The sequence below is a fragment of the Vanellus vanellus genome, assembly GCF_965231255.1.
Source record: "Vanellus vanellus genome assembly, chromosome: 1".
NCBI lineage: Eukaryota > Metazoa > Chordata > Aves > Charadriiformes > Charadriidae > Vanellus > Vanellus vanellus.
In genome coordinates, this window is record NC_138905.1 from 83,480,653 (window position 1) to 83,505,544 (window position 24,892).

At 39.2% G+C, this 24,892-nt stretch overlaps 1 protein-coding gene across 1 annotated transcript in view; it reads left to right on the forward strand.

Moving 5' to 3' along the window:
• VWF (von Willebrand factor) overlaps window positions 1-24,892 on the forward strand; it is a 147,120-nt gene that overhangs the window by 116,684 nt on the left and 5,544 nt on the right. Inside the window, exons 43-50 of the mRNA XM_082479000.1 lie at window positions 285-434; window positions 7,698-7,808; window positions 10,197-10,380; window positions 11,287-11,327; window positions 17,211-17,327; window positions 20,418-20,516; window positions 21,829-21,957; window positions 23,679-23,718. Of these exons, the coding sequence (XP_082335126.1) occupies window positions 285-434; window positions 7,698-7,808; window positions 10,197-10,380; window positions 11,287-11,327; window positions 17,211-17,327; window positions 20,418-20,516; window positions 21,829-21,957; window positions 23,679-23,718 (871 nt within the window). The remainder of the gene's footprint in view (window positions 1-284; window positions 435-7,697; window positions 7,809-10,196; window positions 10,381-11,286; window positions 11,328-17,210; window positions 17,328-20,417; window positions 20,517-21,828; window positions 21,958-23,678; window positions 23,719-24,892) is intronic.

Here is a 24,892-nt window from a genome sequence, read left to right on the forward strand (position 1 = left end):
ACATTATACTTGCAGACAAACTCACTCAGATCCTGTGCAACTCCACTGACTACAGATAAAATTCTCCGATTTATTTTTTATAAAACAGTAGCTTTGGTTGCACTTATTTTCCTTTCCTTAGCAAAGGAGCCACTATTTTAAGACCTGTAGCATTTCTACTGGGTTCAAAATATTCCATAAAATTTATGGTAGGTTTCACATCTTAAAAAGCAGCCTTTTGGAGCCAGCAGTGTGCCCTTACAGCAGAGCGTGCTCTTTCATGTTTTAATTGTTGCATTCAATAGGTGTGTGTACACAACAACATAGTCTACCCTGTTGGGACGACCTGGGAAGATGGTTGCAGGGAATGCTCTTGCACGAGTATGAGGGATGATGTTACAGGACTTCAGATGATGGAGTGTCACGACAAAGCATGTAACACATTCTGCTCTCAGGTGAGTAACATTTAAACCAGTACATTAGCCAGCAGAGCCCTGATGGGGATCTGAAATGATTACTTGTAAACCTGCATGTTTAGAGAAACCAGAGAAAAATAGAAAATAAGTGTTGTAGCAACTAATTATCTTGGGAACAGAATCTAAGAGGGCCTGAGCATTGCTGACTTTTAGTGTTATTGTTTTATGGTCATATCCTGCTGCCAAGGAAATCAGTCACAAGTTTATTTTATATTTTAGTAAAAGTAGAACTGCATCCCGAAGTGTCTATCACTTACACCACTTACACAATAAGTATTAATGATGTCTGAAGTTCAATTTCAAATGACTGTTCTAGCTGAAGTCCACTTTCTGAAGAGAACATTTCAGATCTGTCTATTGCTCAGCTCTGCCAATTATGGCAGTAATAACACCACATGCTGTGGCCTTTATTATGCTCAGACATCTGCTACATGCTATAAAATGATGTGGTCTGCTTTTGGAAGGCCACAAAGGAAGTATGAACTGCTTTGTTATATTGACATAGCTGGTCAAGCAGGAGGAGACAGATACTTTGTAAAAAAGTTGTTAGAAGAATTCTAGAAGGGTCAAAGGAATTGTTTGCAAGTCAGCAGCGCTTGCCGGTGTCATAGACTAGAAGACTGACCATAACATGATTTGTGCAAACAAAAGTTCAAAATGGTTTTTAGACTTCCATTAAACTACCCAACTTACATCCCTAACATTCCTCACATGAACATAATGTGGAGAATAAGGAAGTGAAAAATCACTGTGAAATTAAATGTGATGCCCTAGAGTTGCATTTTGCTCTGGTATCTAGCACCTTGTACCCATAACCCTTGAGGATTCCCATGTCGTTGCTTGATGGGGTTAGTATGGATGGGTCAGTCAGTGAAGACAGTGGAAATACACAGCTTGGGTCTGCAGAAAAAGCAGATGTCAGAAGAGGTTGCCTAGCCCAGCCAAGTGCTGACAACTCATACCCGTTACCAACTGCCATTTGGCCAGAGAAGTTCTGCTGCAAACATCAGAGGCTACCACAAGTACACTTTGCCTCTTTGTAAAGCTTTCAGTATATACATGGATTAATTGAGATTGTTCTTGATGCTATTAGCCAGTTCCATTCGGGAAACGGCACATCTGACTTGAAGCAGCTTCTCCTTAGTCCATGGTCCGGTGTGTTCACAATCTGCAAGTTCAGTAGGCTGCGCGGGGCCCATGAGGAGCAATTAGATGTGGCTATCTGGGATGCAGAATATTCTCTGCAGGTCTTTTGCTGACCCAGGGTTTTCCCCATAAGTTATTCTTCCCTGAACCATGAAGTGAAGCCCAGAAGCAGCTAATTTGTTTTTTTCCCCTCAGTGCAGAAGCAAAGATGAGCTAGTTAATGCTATTCAGTTGCTTTTTAAATATTTATATTAGGCTATATATTGCATTAGGCCACACAAAATTCAAACAGTTGACCAAGCAGCAACCGTTTCCAGATGTGTGTTGTAACATCAATGCTTTCAGTGGTCCAGGAGCTGATAAAAGTCTGCATGTTGGCCTGTGACTCAACAGACTGCCCTGATGTCATTACAGGTGACCAGCTGGAATTTGTCAGTGGGAAATGCAGAGGAGGTCACACTAGAGCAATAACTGCAAAAACTTTAACTAAGAGGGACAGGTGCTCCTTCTATGTTTGATTCACTGTACTGACTAGGATGATACTCTGATGTTCTGGGTTTTCCAATGCTGCATGTGAGACAAGATTCCCTTGCTTTTTTTCTGCTTCAGGATTAGGCTTTTTTCTTCTTGCTGAAAATGCATTAACTCTCCAAATAAATACATCATGAACATTCTCCTCCTCCACCAAGTCTCAAAATCTTTGCAGTCTATTTCCCACTGTTTTTCCTAAACCTTTCATCTAGTTTCAAGAAAATCTTTTTTTTTTTTTTTTTTGAATGAGTCCCATTTATGCAGTTGCATTCAGAACAGATCAACACATGACCTCTCTGCTTTTGTTCAGTTATATTTGGAAGAAAGCTCTTCATTAGCAAACCTTGTATATACAGCTATGAAAAGTGAGAGGTGTTCTTTTTGCTTTTGGAAAGACATCATTAATCACAGGACATTGGGCATAAAGCATATATGTGCAGCAACTCATGGCTGAGTTAAAGTTGTTGTAGAAGACCTACTTTGTCTGACTAGTGTTAAATTCTCATTTGAATTTACACTAATATGTATTTTAGAACATTTAATCATGGATTGAAATTTGACTATGAACATTTCAGTTAAGCAAACCAACATCTGAAAAGCAGTTCTCTTTTCTGAACCCTATTATGCTAATTGTGCCTTGGGTTTCAAAGAATTTCAAACTCCTTAATATCACTGTATTTCAGTATCATTAACAGCCTCTGTATGAGAACAAGGCTGGGCAGCATATAGGTATATGCACTTGGGGTGTAAAAAACGATAAACTTTTTTGGATAATATTTTCCTCTGCTGTGTCTTAAATACTGCATAATTCCAGAACAAAAAAAAAAAAAAAACAAACAATCAATTTAAAAAAAAGGCAACCCAAACTAGTGCTCTTTCTGTGACTGTAGAGTTTGGTAAGAAAGCTTGAGGATGCCCAGCACAGTGAAAACCATGAGGGTAGGTGTGAGAGCTTTCAGCTTTTGCAAGAGAATTCCTTCAATTTCCATTTGTAGAAGAGACTTGTTTCTAGTATGGCAATTATGAAATATTAGATTCATTCAGACTGTCTTTTGGCTCATAGCCATAACTTTATCAATAATTGGTTTTTCTAATAAAGTATCGTTAATGTAGAGCTACAGCTTCTTGACAAACCAGCCTTAAGCATTGTGGTGTCAAAGAGCATTTTTAAAATAAGCAAAAAGCCTTGGTGGAAATCATGCTGATTCTTTTTGGGAATTTGTCATTTCTTCTACTCTTTTAATGGTTATCAAAATTGTACAATAAAAACTGTAGCTATTGAACCTGGATAGCTCACGTTTTCTTTATTCCTTTGCTTATTCCTGATTCAGTTGATATACATATCAAGAATGGCAGAAGTTTTGTAATGCAGTTTGAATTGTCTATAAAACTTATTTTTCAGTTCAGATTAGAAGACATTGAAAGTTGTATTGACATTAAAGACATACTTCAATCATGGATCATTACTAAGTTGATGTTCGAACTCTCTCCTGCTCATGTTTATTATTGCCGGGTCTTAAAGTTGTGCAGTATCACTGTTGACCATTCCACCTGATTTCTGTGAGAACAGCTTACAATTTTTTATCTAGCTACACAAAAAGAGAAAAAAAAAAAGTAATACATGTACTAGCTCCTTCACCCTGATGAATGAATGGTGCTACTGTTCTCCCGAGCATGACAAAATTAAACTTAAATCCTATATGTTGTTTTAGAATGTAAAGAAATGCTATGGAAAAAGACTGGATGTTTCATTAAAATGAACCAATCACACAGTTCTCTGAGGATGTTAACAGCAAATACAAACTTCTCACTTGCAAACCAGTTGTGGGTTTGCTTCATTATATATAATAGTTCCCTCACTTTTTTGTCCTCTTCTTTCTCTTACCAAAGTTTTGAGAAAGCAAGCAGATTGCTGTAATTATTGCATGTGCCACAAGGAGGAGCGGTGTCTCCCTCCTGCAGCTTCTTCAGAAATTATTACTCTGAAAGTACTGCAGACTACATCCCTTCAGAGAATCATGTTGATAAAGTGGATAACAGCTTTCAAAACACCTTAAAATCACTAGTACACTAATGTGAAGGGAGCAGTTGCTTTGCTCAATTTCTGTCAATGTTCTTGGAGTTAGGCACTTTGTAAGTGATATAAAACAGTGTGGTTTAACCTATTGGATAATTTAAAGTGCTCAATGATTATGAGAAGAATGAAGCATAATTTTCTGGGCTAAGTGTTTAAGACAAAGCCATTTGGCTAAGTGTGTGTAAATTAATTAGGTTAGGTTTTCAAGCCTTCTGATGACTGTGTTAAATTAAAATAAAGAAAATTGGCAGTGCACGTGCAAAGGCATAGTGAATGACGGTTGCAGTAGATGCTGACTACAAAATTTATGGCTTTAATCTCCAATATTTCATACGAATATTTTCCTTTGAAGTAGCATGTAAAGCATGGTAGTAGATGGCTTAATAGTGTGTATTAAGGAGGTCAAAGAAATTAATGTAAAAGGAAGACTGTTGTTTGAATATTAGACGTGCAGGATCCCATTTAAAAACTGTGAAAGTCTTGGTAGGAGCTAATTTCAAACATCCTGCTTGCATTTTAAAGCATAATTTATTATGGAAATTAGGAAATGATACCTTAATGTTTTAGAGACTTGCAAATCGAGAATTAAGTCCTCACCTGGGGTAAATGAGTGCAGCTCCAGGGAAATCTCTACGATTGTGTTGATTCACCGCCACTGAAGATTTTGCTTTCAGCATTTCAAGTTGATTTATATCCATCCTACTGGGTTTTTCTTAATCTACCGTTGCCATTTTCATTCTCTTTCATTCTTCCAACCCTGTCTAGGTACTGTCATCTCAATATGTAAAAGGGAAATACTGGAGCCTTCTTAAAAATATGTTGAGGAATAATCTGTGTTCTTTCTTTCCTTCTTTGTTGGCCAAAAGGCAGCTGACAGAGTTTTCTGGCCAAAACCTTAGCACCCATGAAAAAACGAACTATATATGCTGAGCAATCCTAGTATGAAGGAGGGAGTGCAGAAATATGCCAAGCCATAGCCTATGTGAGTCCCTCTGGTAGCCTTGAGTAGGCGATGAAACCAAAATGTGCATTCTCTGAATGCTACAGAATTAATTCCTCTTTTGTTTGTTGCAAGACAAGCGGCAGTTCAAAAGTGGCCAAAATTTCCCCCCCACGTAGAATGTCTTAATCTGTATGCTTTCACCCTCTGCGTGGGAGATCAGCTTTATCTCAGCATTTGTGTTTGATAAAACAGCCTGATCGGGCGGCATATCTGAGCACTTGTCAGGTTCTCCATCGCAGCTGCTGATTATCGCTCCCACATCATCCACATGCACCTGTTCAAATGCAAGGGGTGCCTTGTGTTGCCTTATCCCATACCTCCCCGGGGCACAGGGATTTTTTTTTTTTTTTAAGTCCAGTAGACTGTCATCTGCCTTTCAGTGTGACTGGCAGTCAGACATTTACCTAGGGCTTTTCTGAATTTTAATTTCCTATTTGAAGTTTGAACTCTGTGGTTTCTGTTTTTTTTTTGTGTGTGTTTTGTTTTGTTTTTTGTTTTTTGTTTTGTTTTGTTTTTTTAAAGGCAAGATGCCGAGGACGAATGAAGCAGCAGTTCCAGTTCAGAAAAAGCAAGAGACAAGCAGAATATTGACTATAAGGGGATCCTTGAATAACCCGTCAAATACTGGCATATCCATACGCTTGTGTCTATATGCTAGAAAATGAAAAAATAATGAAAGATGGGACAGATACTACTTACCCTGCCCAGTTTGATCTAACATTAACCTTCAACGTGCAGTATCTGAAACTTGTCAGATACTGTACAAACAGCTCTTGGATTTTTACTTCTCTGAGTTTGCCACGCAAATAAAATGTATCCAATATTTGAGATGCTTCAGACATGTATTTAGCAGATAAAAGTCATATAAAACAAAGTGCTCAACGGCACAACCTTTTCTACAAAGCTAGGTCAAACTCTGGTATTATGTTTTATGACATTATGCAAGATGCCCTTTCATATGAGAGTCTGCTGATTTTTGAGGTTTGCTAATGTGCTTCATATTGGCAAATCAAGAACAATTCATGAAGGGAGGGAGCAGTTGGGAATACTTCAGCAATCCAGTTCAAAGGGGTTGACCAAAAAAACCCGATGCTTATTTTCATTGACATTTTTTTGCATGAACAATATTTTCTCTGACAGAACATCTATCCTTCAACTCTGTATTGAAATCAGAGTTATGTTTTGCCCCTTGGAGACTGCCTAGTTATTAAATGTAGAATATATTATTTCTAATTAGATTAAAGCTCCTTGCTTTCTTTCACTTAGATATTCAAATGTTTGAGTATTTGGCTAGTTGCTCCAGGAGATGAAAAGATGAAATGATCAGTCAAATCTGGTCCCTGGACTATATGTCTGACCAACCCCTTCCCTTTGCTTCAGCACAGGGCAGTCAGATGACTGAAGGTGCTCAGAATCAATCCTAACCTTGAATTCGCAGCGGTGGGAAGGGGAGTTGTGACTACTGATTAACATCCAAGGTGCCACTAGAACAATTTTTACCTTTCATTTTCTTTTGTATAATAGTATTATATACCTAAAAAAGATTTTTTTTAAATATCAGACAAAAAGTCTCATAATTATATATGACTCATCTAAAAACAGAGGCGATTTAACGTAGTGATTTTTTTTAAACTGGATTCTGAACGTTCATATATAGTTTTCCCTCAAGATCTGCCAAATAGCATGGCAATTCCAACAGTCACCCTTAGAAGCGGGTTTACTACTTTTCTCTTTTGCACTTCTTTGTAGGGCTATTTGCTCTTTACAGTTTGCTAATGCATAAAAGAAATGGCTCACATACAATAAACTAACATTTGGAAATGACTGCTGCTCAATGCTGTTGAAATAGCTCAGGGTCTTCTGAAAGCATTTTTCTTTTACCTCTTCCCTTTCCATTTCTGCCTGTTTGTCATTGTTCTTTCCTGTCTTCTGGCAAATCTTTGTGCTATTAACATATTTGAGCAGGCTCTAGCACAAGGAAGATGTTTCTGGGTGATTTCAGATTCTTTCTTTCTTTTAACTTTTTTTTTTTTTAAATGTTAGGCACCATTGACATTTTCTGTACTCCAAGAAGGGGTGCTTCATACCACACTAGAGAAGCTGATATCCTTACAAGGCCCGTTAGTTGATTGGCATGACATGAGCAAGGGTAGTACCTAGAGTTAGTCCATGCAGCTGAAGTGAATATGTCTTCAAAATATATATTAAGCAGGAACTAATGAGATAAGAATTTCTGCTCCTAATGTTGTGTGCATTTTAATTTATTTTTTCTGACAGATAATGTAAACCATTTAACAGGATGCTGAGCTGGGTGGACCACTTATTTCTTTTGTAATGGCAGTGTGTGGCCTTACAGTTCTGCTTTCAAACTCCCTAAAAAGTTGCTAACATTATATATTTATCCCGGTGTTTTCTTTTAGGATTAATCTTCTCATTTGTTTCCTATTCCTGGATCAGTCAGTCCTTTTTTTTCCTTCTTCCACAGGGTTACAAGTATATTGTCCAAGAAGGGGAGTGTTGTGGGAGATGCCAGAAGACTGCCTGTGAGGAGCAGCTATTGTGGTCTCGGGGTGATGCAGATCCTCGTTTGCATGAGGTGAGGCAGGAATGGCATGGACACTTCCTATTCTAGCAGAAGTGCCCTGGAATTATTTTGTGTTCCATGGAAAGAGGTAAAGAAGATAGGAGCTATTTCTTCTATACATCAAGCAGCGCTGAAAAACAGTGTTTTTTGGCGTGTGGGACTTACTTAGTTCTAACAAGCAAACCCTCCCTGCCCTTTTCAGGCTCTAAGGAAGAAATATTTTTGTGTAAAATTAGTAATTTCACAAATGGTATCTCAAAAGAACGTTAACAGGACACGGTGCTTCTCTGGCTATAGGCTATTTGTTTAAATTATCCCAATTAATTTGTATTACTCTATGGACAGCATAGAATCATAGAATTGTCTAGGTTGGAAGAGACCCTTGGGATCATCGAGTCCAACCATCTACCCTACTCTACAAAGTTCTCCCCTGGATTGCTTGAATTTCACAGTCCTATTCAAATATGATATCTTATTTATTACACAACGAAATATCAGGAAGTAAGTGAGGGTAGAAACATGAATTATTCTCTGGTTGCTAAAGATGATTCCTGCATGTCAGATCAGACCGCAGTGATCCAGGCCACACTTGTTTTCTGCTCAGAATAACAGTTTATTTTCAGCAGTGTGTGCCTCTTCCCCTAGGATTCAAAGAGCCCCATGGGAAGTGAGTGCATGCAACAGCCACTTGAAATGTGCTGCAGATACCTTACGCTCTGGAAAGCTACGTGGTTATTTATTTCTTTTCTTGCCTACATTTTTAATTCCTTCAGGCTATTCAGTTTGTTCTGTCCCTAACCCAACCACTGTTGCAAGCCTTTGCCTGCCCCAGTAGCATTAAATTCCTTAATCCTATGCAGAGCTTTGGATTCAACAAAGGCAGGAACAGTAAGTTAAATATATTTAAAATAATAGACCCACTCCCCATCTTTTCTTCCCTAACTGTTGTTCTTTATAATGTGTCTGCATTTTCATCTACATCTCACGTTCACATATTTAATATTAATTTTTTAGTAGCTTCTTTTACAAAGTCAGTCTGCTGCTGTCTTTTGACATATGTTAATGTATCATTTTGCAACCTGCCTCTTTCCCTGATTTTAGAAAGGGCAATTCTTAATGTGGATCAATATTCTCTGCTTCATAAAGCAAGCCTTCAGAAAGCCTATTTTAATGTCCCATCATGTCTTACTGATTTCTGTTGTCCTAATGTAGTAATAGGTCCTTATACTCCGCTGTCTCTTTCTTGCTGTGTCCTCTTTCAATTCTTTAGTCATTAACAAAGAACTAAGTATTTAACACATGAGAGAAAAGTATTCCTTAACTTTGTGAGCAAAGATGTTTGAATTTACTGGAACTGGGGATCTGATTTTCACTTTCACTGTGCATTCAAAGAGTGTTAACAGTGGAGGCATATGGCTTCAAAGCAGTAATCAGCTCCTCGCAGTGTTGAACTGTGACAGCATCTTCTTTCTGGCCTGTGGTGATGTCTCTTACTATGATAGCACTTAAAGTTCCCACCTTGTCTGACCCACGGGTGATTATAATCATAAGGACTGTCAGTAGGATCCAGTCTCTTCTACATTTGCCAGCATTTTCAGGTCTAGAGCCTGTTGCCAAAGCCTCTTTTGGGCTTAGTAGAGCTGATTTGCAGCAGCTTCCAGCAGAAGGAGGGCCAGCTCGGCTACAGTGCACTGCAGTGCAGCCTGCTACCAGGTAACAAAGGTAGTTTTAAATCTAATCCAGAGTGCTTTTAATTCTTCACGTGTTATTTCACTTTGTCGTGGTTTGGCCTCAGCCAGCAACAGAGAACCACGCAGCCGCTCGCACGACTCCCACAGCCGTGGGAAGAATCAGCAGAAAAGGGCAAAACTCGTGGGTTGAAATATTATAATTTAGCAGAACAGACAAAGGGAAAAAGAAAGAAAAGAAAGAAAGAAAAACAATAACACCGGTAAAGGAATACAAGAACGCGATTACAGTACCGCCGCGAAGCGCACCGACCGGACCCGCACCGCCGCGACCCGCCCCCGAGTGGCGACTGACTCCCCCGCCCCGGCTAGCTCCTTTTATAGCGGGGCATGGGTCACGTGGTATGGAATACGTGCCTCCCCTGCCGGCTCCTTGGAAATTAACCCCATCCTTGCCGGAACCAGGACACACTTCTTTATTTTTCACCTTAAGGATACTCCTGTAACTCCTACGATCTACAAACCAAGCAGCAGACTGTTCTATAAACTGATTGTTGTGATAAGGATTTGTGGAGAACTGTTGAGTGACAGGCTGTTCTTGATGCAGTAAACATGCTTTTGCAAACCAGCATATTGGCTATGGTGGTCTTCCCTCTATCCAGTGGCACAAATACTGCTGCCTATATTTAATCCCTTTACAATTTCCCATCAGGTCGGCACAGAGTGGCGATCCCCTTTCAACCCTTGCATTATCAATGAGTGTGTCCGGGTGAACAATGAGGTTTTCGTGCAGCAAAAGAATCTTTCTTGCTCTCAAATGGATGTGCCTGACTGTCCAGAGGGAACTGAACTACGTTGTGACCAAATAATAGACTGCTGTCCTTCTTGCAGATGTGGTAAGGTTTTATGTATGACAAACGGAATCGAGAATGAATAATCATCTCATGTGCTGGTCTCCTGTTTCTCAACAGCAATTTCAGAAGTGTGTGTTATGCAAGTATAGTACTACTTTGTGGATCTCCAGTGTAATTTAGACATTGAGTACAATAGCACCTGCTGCTATTACTTTCTCTTTGCAGCTGATGTTCACTGTCTCCTTTTGAACTACTTAGCACTGAAGCTATTTTGCATTGCTTCAGAGAGACATACCAGGCTATGTGTCTACAGTTCTAGCCTGCATTTTTAATCATTTAAAAGAGGTCTTGAGATGCTTTTGGCCCAGGAAGGCTCAACACTCCCCAGTGCCTCCTATGAACAGGGAGTTTGCATGCAGCCATACTGTCTTCTGTGTGTCTCTGAGCATTGTGGCTGTGGCCATTTCCTAGCACAGACTTGGATCAAAAGTGCAAATCAGAAGATTTGGCTAATTGGCCTCAGTCTGAGAAGACTCACAGTCATGTTTAATTGACAAGTATATATGCAACCATGGGGTGAGGAGCTAGCAGTGGGTGGAGGAGGAGGAGAAATACGCAATGTAACTTGCAGAAAACCTGAGTGCATCTTCTGAGAGTGAGAGACTTGAACCGGAAAGGAAAATTTATATTGTGCCATGTACTTGTTAAAAAAAAACACAACAACTCAGCAAGAGATATTTGGAGGTGGAATTCAGGATAACTCTGACAAATTGTTACCTTTCAAGTTATAATGTAAGAGGGCTCGGTCATGCCTCTTTACAGTGAAACTGGATCTAAATGTCCTCAGTTGGAAATCTAGTAACTCAAAAAAGCGTACCTGTGATTTATTAAATCTTGTTAATGTCATGATAAAGGTAATGCTAAATGGAATATTATCTTCTTTTTCAGTACCTCTGAATGGTTGTCCTTTGAATGGCACTGTTATTGGGGTAAGACACTATTCTTTTTATTTGCTGTGATGGTAAAGTATTTAGATACATGAATGAGCTTTTGAAGAACACAAACTTGCCAGAATACACGTAAGCGTACCGAGCAGCTTTGTTCAGACAGAATCTCTGCAAGAGAGACCTTGGGGTAAAAGCAGTGGCAAGGAGCTCAGCACGTGTATGTCCAGTTGGTGACCCTGCCACAGACCTCCTATATGACAATGAGTATCTCTGCAAAATGGGGACAGTAAAGCTTCCTTATCTTGAAAGGATGCTTGAGAAAAGTGTTTGGAAACAGTGGTAATCTGTATTGTGTAATGACTTGCAGGATACCAAACACACAGGAAACTGTCTGCGAGAGATAATCTCAAAAATGATCCTTGCCCACTTTGGGGAAGCAAAAACTTCCCGTATTCTACCTAGAGGATAAAGCAGATTAAAAAAGGATGGAGGCTCTTGCTCCACCTGTGTGGAAGGAGGGGTATCCCTCCTTGGCTGTTAGGAGGGACAGGAAAGCTGAGCTTCCTCACTGTTTGACCTCTGTCCCCTTTCAAGATCCCTGCTGATATGCCCTCAGAGGAAATTTTTTCTCAACTGCATATTTAATGCATAGATTAAGACATGTTTAACCCAGCCCATGACAGTGGGAATGATGGGAGTTGAGCATCTGATCTCATTTATGCCGAATTTATCTTTGGAGAGCTCTGTCAATTGTCCATTGTTTCCCATAATCCATATTCTGGCAGCACCTCTGGTGTCAAAGAGCTCTAAATATTCTCATCATCCCCCAGGGAAACAGGTCCTCTTTAGACATTTAACCTAACTTTTAACCTATGTATTATGTATTCCTGCATTGTCAATGTATGTCTTTTTTTTTTTTTTTTTTCATGTATTTAAAAAGTAAGTTTATCCAAATCTCTTTGGACTTTTGAGGTACGGCAGAGAACCTTTCCCCATCTATTTCTTCTGATTTTGTTTTTTTCAGAGTTGATAGGAATAAGTTTATCAGACTGTTAGAGCCCTGTCATCAAGCTTTCATCATTCTGTGTGGGGATTACTTCCCTGTAGAACTAAATCCAGGGAATAACTCTGCCTTTCTTGTCAGAACACTGGGAGAAGGGTTTTAAAGTGGTAAAATCTGAAATAATCTGTTTTCTCTTTGATTCCTCTATTTGTCTCCTCTACAGTATGTTGTCAAAACTAATTATGGCATTTTATAAAGACCATACTTGTAAAGAATATCATGCAGTATAGTAATTGCTAGCTCTTTCCACCTTCTGTTATATAGGATAAGCATATATATATATTCTGTGTTGCAAAAAGGTGTCTTTCCATTTGCATGCTGTTTTTTCATTAACAACTATTTTTTTTCTCTTCCAACAAAACATTTACCTGGTCTGTCAAGTAAAGTCTTTGTTCTATTTTCAAGTGTTCTAAAATATTTTAAAATACTTTAAAATGAAGCATAAGCAAATTTTGAAACAACATTGAAAGCAAAATGAATAGTATTTGTATTTTGAAGACTGAAAATAGTTTGGCTTCTACAATATTGAAAAAAAACTTTATAATTTTTTCCCGATTTGGAATGAATTCATAAACAGTTTCAGCTGATGCAAACCCACATATTAACTCATTCTTATTTGCTATCTGGCTATATAATAAAAGCTCTCTTTAAAATTTTTTCCCCCCTTTTTCCCCCCTTTTTCCCCCCTTTTTCCCCCCTTTTTCCCCCCTTTTTCCCCCCTTTTTCCCCCCTTTTTCCCCCCTTTTTCCCCCCTTTTCCCCCCTTTTTCCCCCCTTTTCCCCCCCTTTTTCCCCCCTTTTTCCCCCCTTTTTCCCCCCTTTTTCCCCCCTTTTTCCCCCCTTTTTCCCCCCTTTTTCCCCCCTTTTTCCCCCCTTTTTCCCCCCTTTTTCCCCCCTTTTTTCCCCCCTTTTTCCCCCCTTTTCCCCCCCTTTTCCCCCCCTTTTTTCCCCCCCTTTTTTCCCCCTTTTTTCCCCCCCTTTTTTCCCCCCTTTTCCCCCCCTTTTTTTCCCCCCTTTTTCCCCCCTTTTTTTCCCCCCCTTTTTCCCCCCTTTTTTTCCCCCCTTTTCCCCCCTTTTTCCCCCCCTTTCCCCCCCTTTCCCCCCCTTTCTCCCCCTTTCCCCCCCCTTTCCCCCCCCTTTCCCCCCCCTTTCCCCCCCCTTTCCCCCCCTTTCCCCCCCCTTTCCCCCCCCTTTCCCCCCCCTTTCCCCCCCCTTTCCCCCCCTTTCCCCCCCCTTTCCCCCCCCTTCCCCCCCCTTTCCCCCTTCCCCCCCCTTTCCCCCCCCTTTCCCCCCCCTTTCCCCCCCTTTCCCCCCCCTTTCCCCCCCCTTCCCCCCCCTTTCCCCCTTCCCCCCCCTTTCCCCCCCCCTTTCCCCCCCCTTTCCCCCCCCTTTCCCCCCCCTTTCCCCCCCCTTTCCCCCCCTTTCCCCCCCCTTTCCCCCCCTTTCCCCCCCCTTTCCCCCCCCTTTCCCCCCCCTTTCCCCCCCCTTTCCCCCCCCTTTCCCCCCCCTTTCCCCCCCCTTTCCCCCCCCTTTCCCCCCTCTTTCCCCCCCCTTTCCTCCCCTTTCCCCCCCTTCCCCCCCTTTCCCCCCCGTTTCCCCCCCGTTTCCCTCCCTTTTCCCCCCCTTTTCCCCCCTTTTTTCTCTTAATACAGCTTTTAAAATGTGTTATTTTTCTTCCTGTCAATTGGTAATTTTATCAAACACTACCTGTGCAAGATTTTGAAGGTGTAGGTAGGCCCCTGCTATTACGTTACTTCTGTGCTCTTGCTGTTGTGAATGTCAAGCATTGCTAGAGTTATCATTCAACAACGCAGTTACCATAATATTTTCTCAGGATGGAGAGTGTGAAATTCGAGTTGAGATATAATCTTGGAAATTTCTAAACAAAGTGGCCATTTTGACTTAAGCTCTAATTTAATTATTTTTTTTAAGTAAGAACTTGTCTTTAATGAACTATTCTTTTTAATTAAACTAGCTTCATTTAATGACTTATTGTGAGCTAATTAACTATATGACCAAAAGCTTTTGAGCAGCTGGTGTTATTACAGCTTTGTCTTACTGTATTCTCTACTTCAATGACTGTTCCAGAGCTCTGGTCAGGAAGGAAGATGTGGTATCCACAGAAGTTTATACTTCCTGGATTTCAAAACCTTTATTCTGGGTCTTTTAAGAATAGGTTTCAAATTTCATTTTATATCAAGGGAAAACTTTGCTCCATTAACTCATTCACTGAATAGTTCCACGTTTTGAGTGTTTTACTGCAGTTCTGTTAACTGACTGTGCCCTTAATCCCTTTACATTTTTGTCTTGTATCTGGTTACCAATATTATATTCCAGTAATTTGGTATATTGCATTCACTCTGCTGTTCTTAACAATGCTGTGAGCTTTAACTGCAGACTTCCAAGCAGGTGGCTGTGTTTACCAAAAGGATTATCTGTATCACTCATCTGTTTTCCCAGGCTTTTACAGAGTAATATTTTTGAAGGAGATCTGAGTAGATTTGGGCTCTATACAGGTTATTTTGGTTGAACTGACTAGCACTGGGTTAGCAGATGTTGACATTTCATTCTAAGTTAGCCAAGAAAACACGATAGTTGTATTATATAAAGGGAAAAAGATTTATCAATCCATTATTTCACTAATTTCTGTCATGCTAAGCTATGTTTCTTCACAGAAAGCCATTGTTAAAGCCATTTGCATGCTGATCCCTAAATACATTAAATAAATATCATAGAACTAAGCTATGATGCAAACTTTGGGTCAAGGTAAGATCTTCCTCCAAAAGTTCAAGGATGTGTGAGGATTTTGTTTCAGCATGTCTCTAGTAAGCCCTATGTTCTTGCCCATAACAGTGATTTTAGTATATACTAAACTTTATCTATTTTTTTTTCTTTTAATTGGAATGTTAAGACTACTAGAAGATCTGGTGAGGATATCAGTTGTAATATCAACTGTGGCTTTATAGATGCTTTCTTCCTGGTGTGAAAGCCTAGAGCTACTGAGGCATTCTGTGATAAGAATTTACTTTTAGAGGGCCTGATTATTATAGTACACAAAACAAAACCAAATATGTTTTGAAATGGGTTACCATGGTGAGGACATCTCTCAGATTTGCAAGGCTTTTGTATGTACACGCACATGTGTATGTGTAGCTACCAACCAGTGGAGCAATGTTAGTGTAGTGGGTTGAATGCCCTTGTAAGACCATGTAGTCTCTACTAGAACTATCACTCTAGTGCCTGAATGCTTTCCAATGTTGAGAGTAAGCAAGAAGTCTGGAGTTTCATATGACATTTGCGATCCATCCCTTTCCCACAGGAAGATGAGTGTATCGCCATGCCTGCATTCCTTGAGGTCTTTTAACCCTCCAGATTAATGACCAAATATTCACTATAAAAGGTTAAACCAAGAAAGCTGAAGGGTTCTGTCCTGAGGTCTTAAGCTGGGCTGTTAAAAGACAGGGATCTCCCCGTAGGTATTACCACCCCATCATGCTGTTTGTGAAGGATCTTTTTCATAGACCTCCACAAAACAAGAAAAAAGTCATTGCTATTGCTGGTGCTTTATTGAAAACCACTGAGCCCTGAGGACTTCTGTTGTGCTAGGGTGCAGAGTAAGAATGTAATTAAAATTCTTTAATCAGAACATTTTTTCCTCAGTGTATATGTCATAGTATTGGCTCTGAGTTACCCACAAACCAATTACCTTTACACCGTTACTCTGGCCAGCTTCTTGGTTTTGCTCCATTTGTTCCATGAGTGTTTACTAGTGTGGAACAAGAAGAAATGGAATTTGAAGATATGCATAGTATGTCGCATGGGAAATTCCTGTTCCAAATGAAGTCAGTAGTGAAATTCCATTGACATTTGAAGCACTACTCAAAGCTTTTATAATCCAGCGATATCCAGTGTCTGTTTACTTTATTAGGTTTTAGAAGTTCTTTGTGAAAATCTTCAATAGGTGAAAATCTTTATTAGGCTCCTCCCATTTTGTCCATTCAGCCATAGTGGTTTAATATTTTGAGGTTGAAATGAGAGGCTGTGTGCACTTGGAAAGCAGAAAGACTTTGTATTTAGAATTCCTTTCAGTGCTAGGAATCCAATTATTAACTTCACATCCTTTTGTTTCCCATTTGGCATTTTCCTCTGTACATTTTAAATGCTATTTTGCTTGCTTTGAAATAGTGATGGGATCCAGCAAAGAAGGTGCTGGGGAAGACCTCAGGGAATTTGAATTATGTGCCAGCTCAGCCACTGATTTGCTTTTAACTATGGTCAAGTCCAGTTCCTCACACAGTAATTCTGTTTCGTTTTTTTTTTTTTTTTTTTTCTTTCTCCTTTCTCAATTTTATGCTTTTAGGCCTCTAGAGGTTCTAAGAAGTGTTATTACAAGAGCAATAACGAGTAATTTCTGCCCATGATCTGTGGGTTGCAATGCAATGGCTCAAGAATAAAAACTTGTTGGCAAGCCAATTGGCACTTGGGGAAAAATGAACTGGTGGCAGCCACCTAACAAATAGTCAGGATAGGTCATGACAAAATCTTCACAGTCACTTTCAAGGATTCTTTTCTTGCTTGCTAGCCTTCTAAGCAACAAACCAAGAAATGCCAATGACATTTTGCAGATTAAGGACTTCTAATGGGCTTACTTGAAAAACAGCCTCATGCTATGCTGCTCATTGTGGAATTACTGATGCAAAAATTTGGGTCTCTGGAACGTGGGAGCATCAGTTTTCTATTTTCTTTTGCAAAGAATTGCAATGCAAGATTTAATGAAAGAGATTTAACCTGGGTAAAATTGCTCATTTATGTGTTTTGTTGAAGAGACTGTCACTGACTTACAAACTGATTCTAATATTTCAGCCATGGAGACACCTGATGGTGGATCAATGCACAACATGTCTCTGCTCCCTCCAGTCAACATATTCTCGGAGATATACTCTGACATGTACAAAATTAAGCTGTGAACCATGCCCAACAGTAAGTGCAAGTGATCTGGATGTTCTGGTTAAGAATGTGTCTGATGAGAAGGTCATGTTCTTCATTGTATATACCAGTTTATGTTCTGTACAACTCTGGAACCTGTTGCCTTTCTTGAAGTTTTTCTGAGAATTCGTATTCCTGTGTTCTTCTCTACTGGAATTAGATGAAATATGCCAAATGTGATCTAAACCCACAGTGTAGGAAAGGTAACTTTTCATAGTGCTTAGGCCCACCAGCACATTTTATTGTTTATTTTTTGACTAATTATGTGTAGGGCAAAATAAGGTTTGGCAAATCATTGGCAACAGGAACTGCTGTGTCTTCTTTCCTCCGGTATTATCTGTCCCTCCAGGGACTGGCAGCTCAGCCAGATCTCTGTGCTTCAGGGCTTTCCTATGACTATCCCAAGTTGTCTAATAGCTGAGCTCAATAATATTTCTTTCTGGTTCCCAGCCATGCCTTAGGTGATCTGGGGTGATTGTCCTCGTCAGTTCCACTGGCTTTTTTGAAGTCTTTGCTGCTGCTTTGCTGCCATCATTGGCAAGGAATGAGCTTGGCTGGGAAAGCCAGAGGCAAATAGCTCTCACTTTTGCTCCACTGACTAACACTGTGCCTGACTAGTTCTGCTCAATTGTGTAGTTTTCTCTCTTAGCACCAATACCCCAAGTAGGAGGAGACCTAAGCCAGTTGCAGAGGCTGGCTTAATCTCCCCCTGTCCGAAGAGCGCAGACCAGCAGCTAAGTTTCACAGAAAAAGGCTTCCTCCTCTGCCTTTCCCTGGGTAATGGATGGAGCCCAATGGGCCCAACCAAACCCAGCGTCTGTGCAAGCACTGGCTGTTGCACCAAAAAGCCTCATCTCTAACATGATCATATGGGATTCCTGGCTGGTCTCCAAGAGAGATGTATGTCTCTCTTGATAGGGTCCATGAAAAAGAGAGGGGCAGACTTTTGGATGAGTCTAGTTTTAAGTAGAACTGGAAAGGACAATGTAGTAAGTCAAGCTTCTGTGGGTTCATTTGTGGTTAAAACAACCCAAGGCCAGCCTGTTTTGTGGGGAGAATGCAGTTTAGACATACATCCGTGTTCCACTTGTCTGCAGGGCCAGAAAACTGGCCTTGACCCCCTTTATTTGCTGGTATGGATGTAGACTGTGACAAAAGGGAGAATCTGGAATACTTTGTGTTGTTCTGGACCCTAATATCACCCCTTCTGTAAGGTATGATTATAGACACAGACTTCTGAAAGGAAAATAAATGGCCAAGCTCAGTGCTGAGTATCTTTCTCACTTCCACAAAATATAACCTGGCAGATCAATGAAAAAAACCCAGATACACTAGAACGAATTTGTGGCCAGAAACATGTGTGCATATGTATGTTCCCACACAAAAATACACAAACACCAATTCTTGCTTTTCAATGCAAGAAGCCAGCTGTAGAAATGAAAGCTAGAGGAATCAATAAAATACATGGTAAAAAAAATGGGGAAACATTCCTCTTCTGCTTCTTTCACCACCCACTCGATTCCCAAACAGCTCCTTTCCCCCACCTGACCCAAAAGTACAGACTAAACAAAAAACCCTGAAGAAAGGGCAATTTCCAGTTGCGTTTATTAAACTATGTACTTGTGTTTAGGAGATGTGCAGCTACCCAAGGGAGGTTACAGGTCTAGGTGTATGTATCACTTTGTAGCCATTGTAACGAATCTTTGGACCTTGAGGGGAAAAAAAAAAAAAAATCAAGTAAGGTACAGAATGTCTTCGTCCCCCTAAGGCCAATGGGATTCACACATACGCTTGGGATCTTTCCTGTCTCAGTTACTGATTTCATGGTATACCCAGATTAAAAGCAATTCCTTCATAATGGATAAAATCATGGGTTAAGCGTATATATTCTCTCAGGAGCACCTGCTTTCTACTGGATGCTGAAGCCGTGAAAGTAAATGCACTGGTAACTGAAGTGCAGCCAACTGCAGCATATTCTGCTCATCAGGGGCATTTTATGACCTACTTTAGGTGCTTACATTTTTGCTAGTAGAGCAAGTTCACCTAAATAACAATGAACTATATTTTCTTCCAATGATTTAATGGTAACCCCCCCACTCTCCCCAAATTCTTTTTCTATAAAAACCATATGGATAACATGCGTGCCTTCACTCAACCAGAAAGTGTTTGTTGTCTTAAAAATGTTCAGCTCATCATAAGCAGCTGTTGGTTATGTGTAGCAGCTGGAGACATTACTGTGGGACACTTCATGTGTTAACTCTGTTCCTTTCTGTTTCTTTGTTGTTTGTTTTTTGTTGTTTTTTTTTTTTTCCCCCATTATCCACTCTATACCTTTCTTCCTCTCCATCTAGTGCTGCTCGCTCTCCCATGCTTCTTTCCTTGCCACTGGTTTATTTTCCTCTTGTCACTTGTGGGGCTGCATTATTCCTCTTTTCTGTTTTTATCTCCTTTTTTATTTTATTATAGAATACCCTCTCTGATGCTCTTTTGCTTTCTTGTTTTATCAGGCCATTTTTTTTCTTTTCCATAGTCCAAATTTTCTACTTTAGCCTTATTCTCCCCTTTCCCTGCCCACTGCTTACTGTTTATCTTGCCCTTTTCTCCTAGTTTAGGCACTTCAAACTGCTTTTCCAAGTTGCAGTGCATAGTATTCATTAGCTTTACAGAGAAGCTCCTGCACACCACAAATGCGCACTGTATGTCGCTCAAAACATTTTAATAAGTTTCTTACCCTCTCCTACTGTCACATGTTGTTTAGTGGATCTGACCTTGCAACTCTTATAGTCAGAGAATATTGAATTTAGTGGACACATGAGGCTTTGTACTTGGAAATAAAGTTATCTCCCTATTGTGTAATAAATCAGTACAAGGATTAATGCCAGCCTTTATAAAACAAAAAACAAAAGTATGCAACTAATTAGATTAAGCTAGTCTAGTCCTACTGTTTAAAAAAAGCATTTTGCTGGCTATTGCTTTTTCCGTTGATTTTTTTTAAAAAAAAAAACAAAACAAAACAAAACAACCTCTACAAATAAGTAAGCTTAAAACAAAATAAACCCAGAAAAAATGTCCTTTACCTTCTAGAATTACAGAAGGCAGGAAATCCCTGGCTCTTGCTGTGGAAAATGTGTTCCAACTTCATGTGGCATCAGGCTGAGAGATGGAAGGCTTAAATACCTTCAGGTAAGTTTTAAGCACTCTTGCTTTTATTTATGAGTAAATGTAAATGTAGCACAGACTTCTGGTGAACCCTAGGAAAGTGCATTTTTTTTCCCTCCTTTTTGATTAAGCAGTATGGTATTGCTAGTGCCTTTTCTTTTGTATGTCAGAATGGTTTCTCAAGAAAATTCTTTTTTGTTTGTTTGTTTGTAAATGATAAAAAAGGAAACTTCATACCACAGTGCAAAATTCTAGAGGGATGTTTTAGATGTACCTGCAAGCATAAATATTGTCAAGGAACTTTAACTGGAATAGGAGCTGAAAAACTACTTAGAGGATATTAAAAACCTCATTTTAAATGAGAAATAGATAATTGAAGTTGACAATGTGTATTTTAAATTTCTCCAGCATGATAGTTTCTTAAACAGAAGTGGATATTTTTCTGGTTAAAACCCATCAGCTTGTCACAAGAAACAGCATATAACATTTTCTTTTATTCCATTCCTAAACTGAGTTTTAGATGGGGAGAGTATGGGAAGAGCAACAAAGCTGGTGAAAGGTCTAGAGTACAAGTCTTATAAGGAATGGCTGAGGGAACTGGGGTTGTTTAGCCTGGAGAAAAGGTCTCTTCTCCCAAGTAACAAGTGACAGGACAAGAGGAAATGGCCTGAAGTTGTGCCAGGGGAGGTTTATATTGGATATTAGGAAAAATTTCTTCACCAAGAAGGTTGTCAAGCACTGGAACAGGCTGCCCAGGGAAGTGGTTGAGTCACCATCCCTGGAGGTATTTAAAAGACGTGTAGACATGGCACTTAGGGACATGGTTTAGTGATGGACTTGGCAGTGATAGGTTTACAGTTGAACTCAATGATCTTAAAGGTCTTTTCCAATGTAAATGGTTATACGATTCTTTGTGGGGGTAGTTTTATGTATGTTTTTTTTTTTTTAGAGAAGCTCCCAATTCAGCCAGAAGTTAATTATTCATATATATGTGTGTCTTTAAAAGACAATTCATAACCAAACTCCTAAGTTTCTCACTTAGACAAATTTCTCTTTTGAGCTAATGGAAATTTATTCCCTGTTAAGAGCTGAAAAAGGTCAGGTTTTGGCAGTCTTGACTGAGCTGTAATCAATATGGCTATGGAAGTAAATAGAAGAGGATGACTTCGTTGACAAATAATTCTGTTTACTAAAGATTTCCATGTTTTATAAACTTCACCACCTTGGTACATTAATTGAAATATCAGTAAAGGAATAGTCAGGTTGTGTGGTATCCTGAAAACTCCCTGTCCCATGTTGTTTCTGTGTTAAACTAATGGCCTTTAAATCTTTACAGCCAAATGAATCACTTCAGGATGGCTGTGATAGTCACTCCTGTAAAGTAAATGAGAAAGGGGAATTTATCTGGGAAAGGAGAATCACTGGCTGTCCTCCGTTTGATTCCAGAAGATGTTTGGCTGAAGGAGTAAGTAGTGAAATGCCTCCTGTTTCCAGGTTAAACATAGACTCTGCTGTGTTTATGGTTCTGTATATAGGTACCTTATGTGTATAAGGGTGGAAAACCCCAACCCTTTCCCGGCACCTTGGCTAAACTGAATTTGAACTTTATTTGAAATTCAGAAAAATGTAAGTTTTCTTTGTTTTAAAATATATGTTTGTTTTATGTGGGACTATGCTGCAGGGGAGATGCTGAGCTTGCAGTAACTGTTCCATATGAAGCAGCAAACATAAGAAAACGTTTGCTCTAACAATATTTTCACTTTGGTATCCAGAGCAAAACTGTGGATAATTACACAAACTGAGAAAACAGTCAGAGCAGCCCCTTTTTTAATATGAATATGCACATGAAATGCTAAGACATTTTTACTCTACCCTCATATGAAGTTTGGGAAAGGAAATTTCACAGTGCTGTAGGAAGAGCTCAAACTTCCACATTGGCAGTTGTTTGGTATAACGATATAACAAAAACCCGCTCAGCATGTCCACCCATCTTTCCTGTGGTTTGAGGTTAGGCATACACTGAGGAACAGAATGCAGGTTGGGGCATAGGTCATGGGTCCTGCTTTTGCTCATCTAGCATCACACAGGTGTTTATATCCACCTGTCCCCATTTTCTTGGGCGCAACAGGATGCAGGAAACCTTTAACAAAGCTTGTGCCCAAACCTTTCTCTGCATACACATCCAGCAAATGGAGGATTCAATATGTATAATGCAGGAAGAATAAAGCTTCTACACTGCTTTTCTCACTTTGTGAAATCACTACAGCACACACAGTTTTGTTATACACACAAAGATTTACAAAAATGGTGGATTTTGTTACAGACTTGGGTTTATTATCATATTCTGAAGGTCTTTGTTGAAAATCAGTGAAGAGTAGCTTACTTTTTAACCAGAACTTCCCAAACTGCATTTATTCTCCCATCCAAAAACCCCCACTTTTTCAGCTATAAAATTGATGGTGTTCATCTAATTACAGATGGAAAGTTTAGGTTTTTTAATTAAAAAAGCCTCCAAACTTTTGCATGTGTGTTCAGTTGTTTAGTGCAACAATGGCATCACCCTGCAGTATAAATATTTCTCCATTTTTCCTTTCACTATGGGGTTTCCATAATTTTCCACCATATATGTATTTCTGAGAATTATTTTCTACACGGTAGTAATGAAACTAAAAAAGTAAAATTTTTGGCTGTTAAATCTTATTTGACAGATGTGATATTTTATGATGATTTGCTTGTACATTTTCAGCTGTTGTGGAATAGGCATGCTTTCATCTATAAAATCAAGAGGGACTGTTTAACTTCCTTTCTTAAGTAGACATAAGATATGAATGCTATTGGTTTTATCCCTCTGGTTCCCAGAAATTTATTTGTATTCAATGTCTTTACTTTAGAAAGCTCCTAATATAAGGTGAAAGCAATATTTTCAGGTGTTGAACTTGCTTATATAGTCAATTATTTCTAATCATCAGTCAACAAACACAATCTCAAGTTCAAAATGTTAAAATGGATAAAGGGATGATTACTAATGTAGATTTATATGTTTTGTACAATATAGAAATACTATTTTCTTGCCTAAGACCCTGTTTTAAACATCCTTTTGTATTCTTCCAGTAGAACAAATGTGCATTACTAGAGCCGAAATAGAACTTTTCTTTTTCTTTTTTTTTTTTTTTTTTATTGCTTTAGGGCAGAATTGCAAAAATTGGCAATACCTGCTGTGACACATGTAAGTAAATAAGCCAAAATTCTTGTATGGAAATTGCAGAGAGTGTAAGCTACTGAGTAAAGAGCTATATTTTGAATAAGATGCAGTTTAATGAAACAGAGCTAAGCAACATGGTTAAAATAAACCATCAAACAAGTCCACCCTCTGATTGGGATACTGCTGCATGTTTTGTCCACTAGAACATGTGTTTTGACAGTATTCACAAGTGCTTAGAAAGAAATAGATACTCTCCACATTTTATGCAGATGTTAATTATGAATGTTTATTTTATTGTTCATCTGAAGGTAACAAGAACAGTATTGCACAGACAGGTTGGCAAGTCATGTAACCTGATACTGAATATGTGAGGCAACCACTTAATGAATAATCAATCAACTTAAAATGAATTTAGCAAAAATATCCCTGGTGGCAGTAATGTAATTTTGATTGGGTTTTGATGATGTAATAACCAAAAAATGGTAGGGCAAATGCTTGTTAAAAGTGCATTCTGATTGAACAGCCTAACTGCATCTTAAATTCAGCAGTTTAGGAGTCAGCCCTGCAACTCTTAATTTCATGCATCGTTGTGTAGATAATCCAAGTGTCAGTCAGGCTGTGAGCGTAGGAAGGGTTTGCTTACATGAGGAAGAATTGCAGGGATGGGTTCCTGTTTCTAAAATGAATTTCTGATACTTTTGTGAACAGAGAACTTCACAGTTTTCTCCTTTGTAAGTAAAAAAATTAATAATACTGTAGCACAGTTAGAAAAAAAAAAGGAGTAAGAAAAGGTTGATATTCTCTTCTAAGGTCAGAATATCAACATCTTGCCTGTGTTCTATTATCTCTTTATTTTATTTTTTTTTCTTCAGTGCATGTGCTAATAAATAAAAGATGGCCAGCATAGCAGCCCATCACCACACTGGCACAGTAACTGCTGTAATAATACCCCTGATGAAGGATGTTAACTCCTAGAGAGTTTGCAGCCATTGCCTGTCTGTATAAGCACTGAATTCCAGCTTGAGAAAAAGAAGTCAGAAAGCTATTGAGATAGACTGTCATCAAATGGCTCAAATGGGTAATTTATTTAAGAGAGCATTAATTTACCAGGCTTCAAGTAAGGAATACTGAAAAATATTTGTTAACAAAACCAGATGTTAAGATTTAAAAGACAGGATGGTGAGCAGTCTCTACTAAT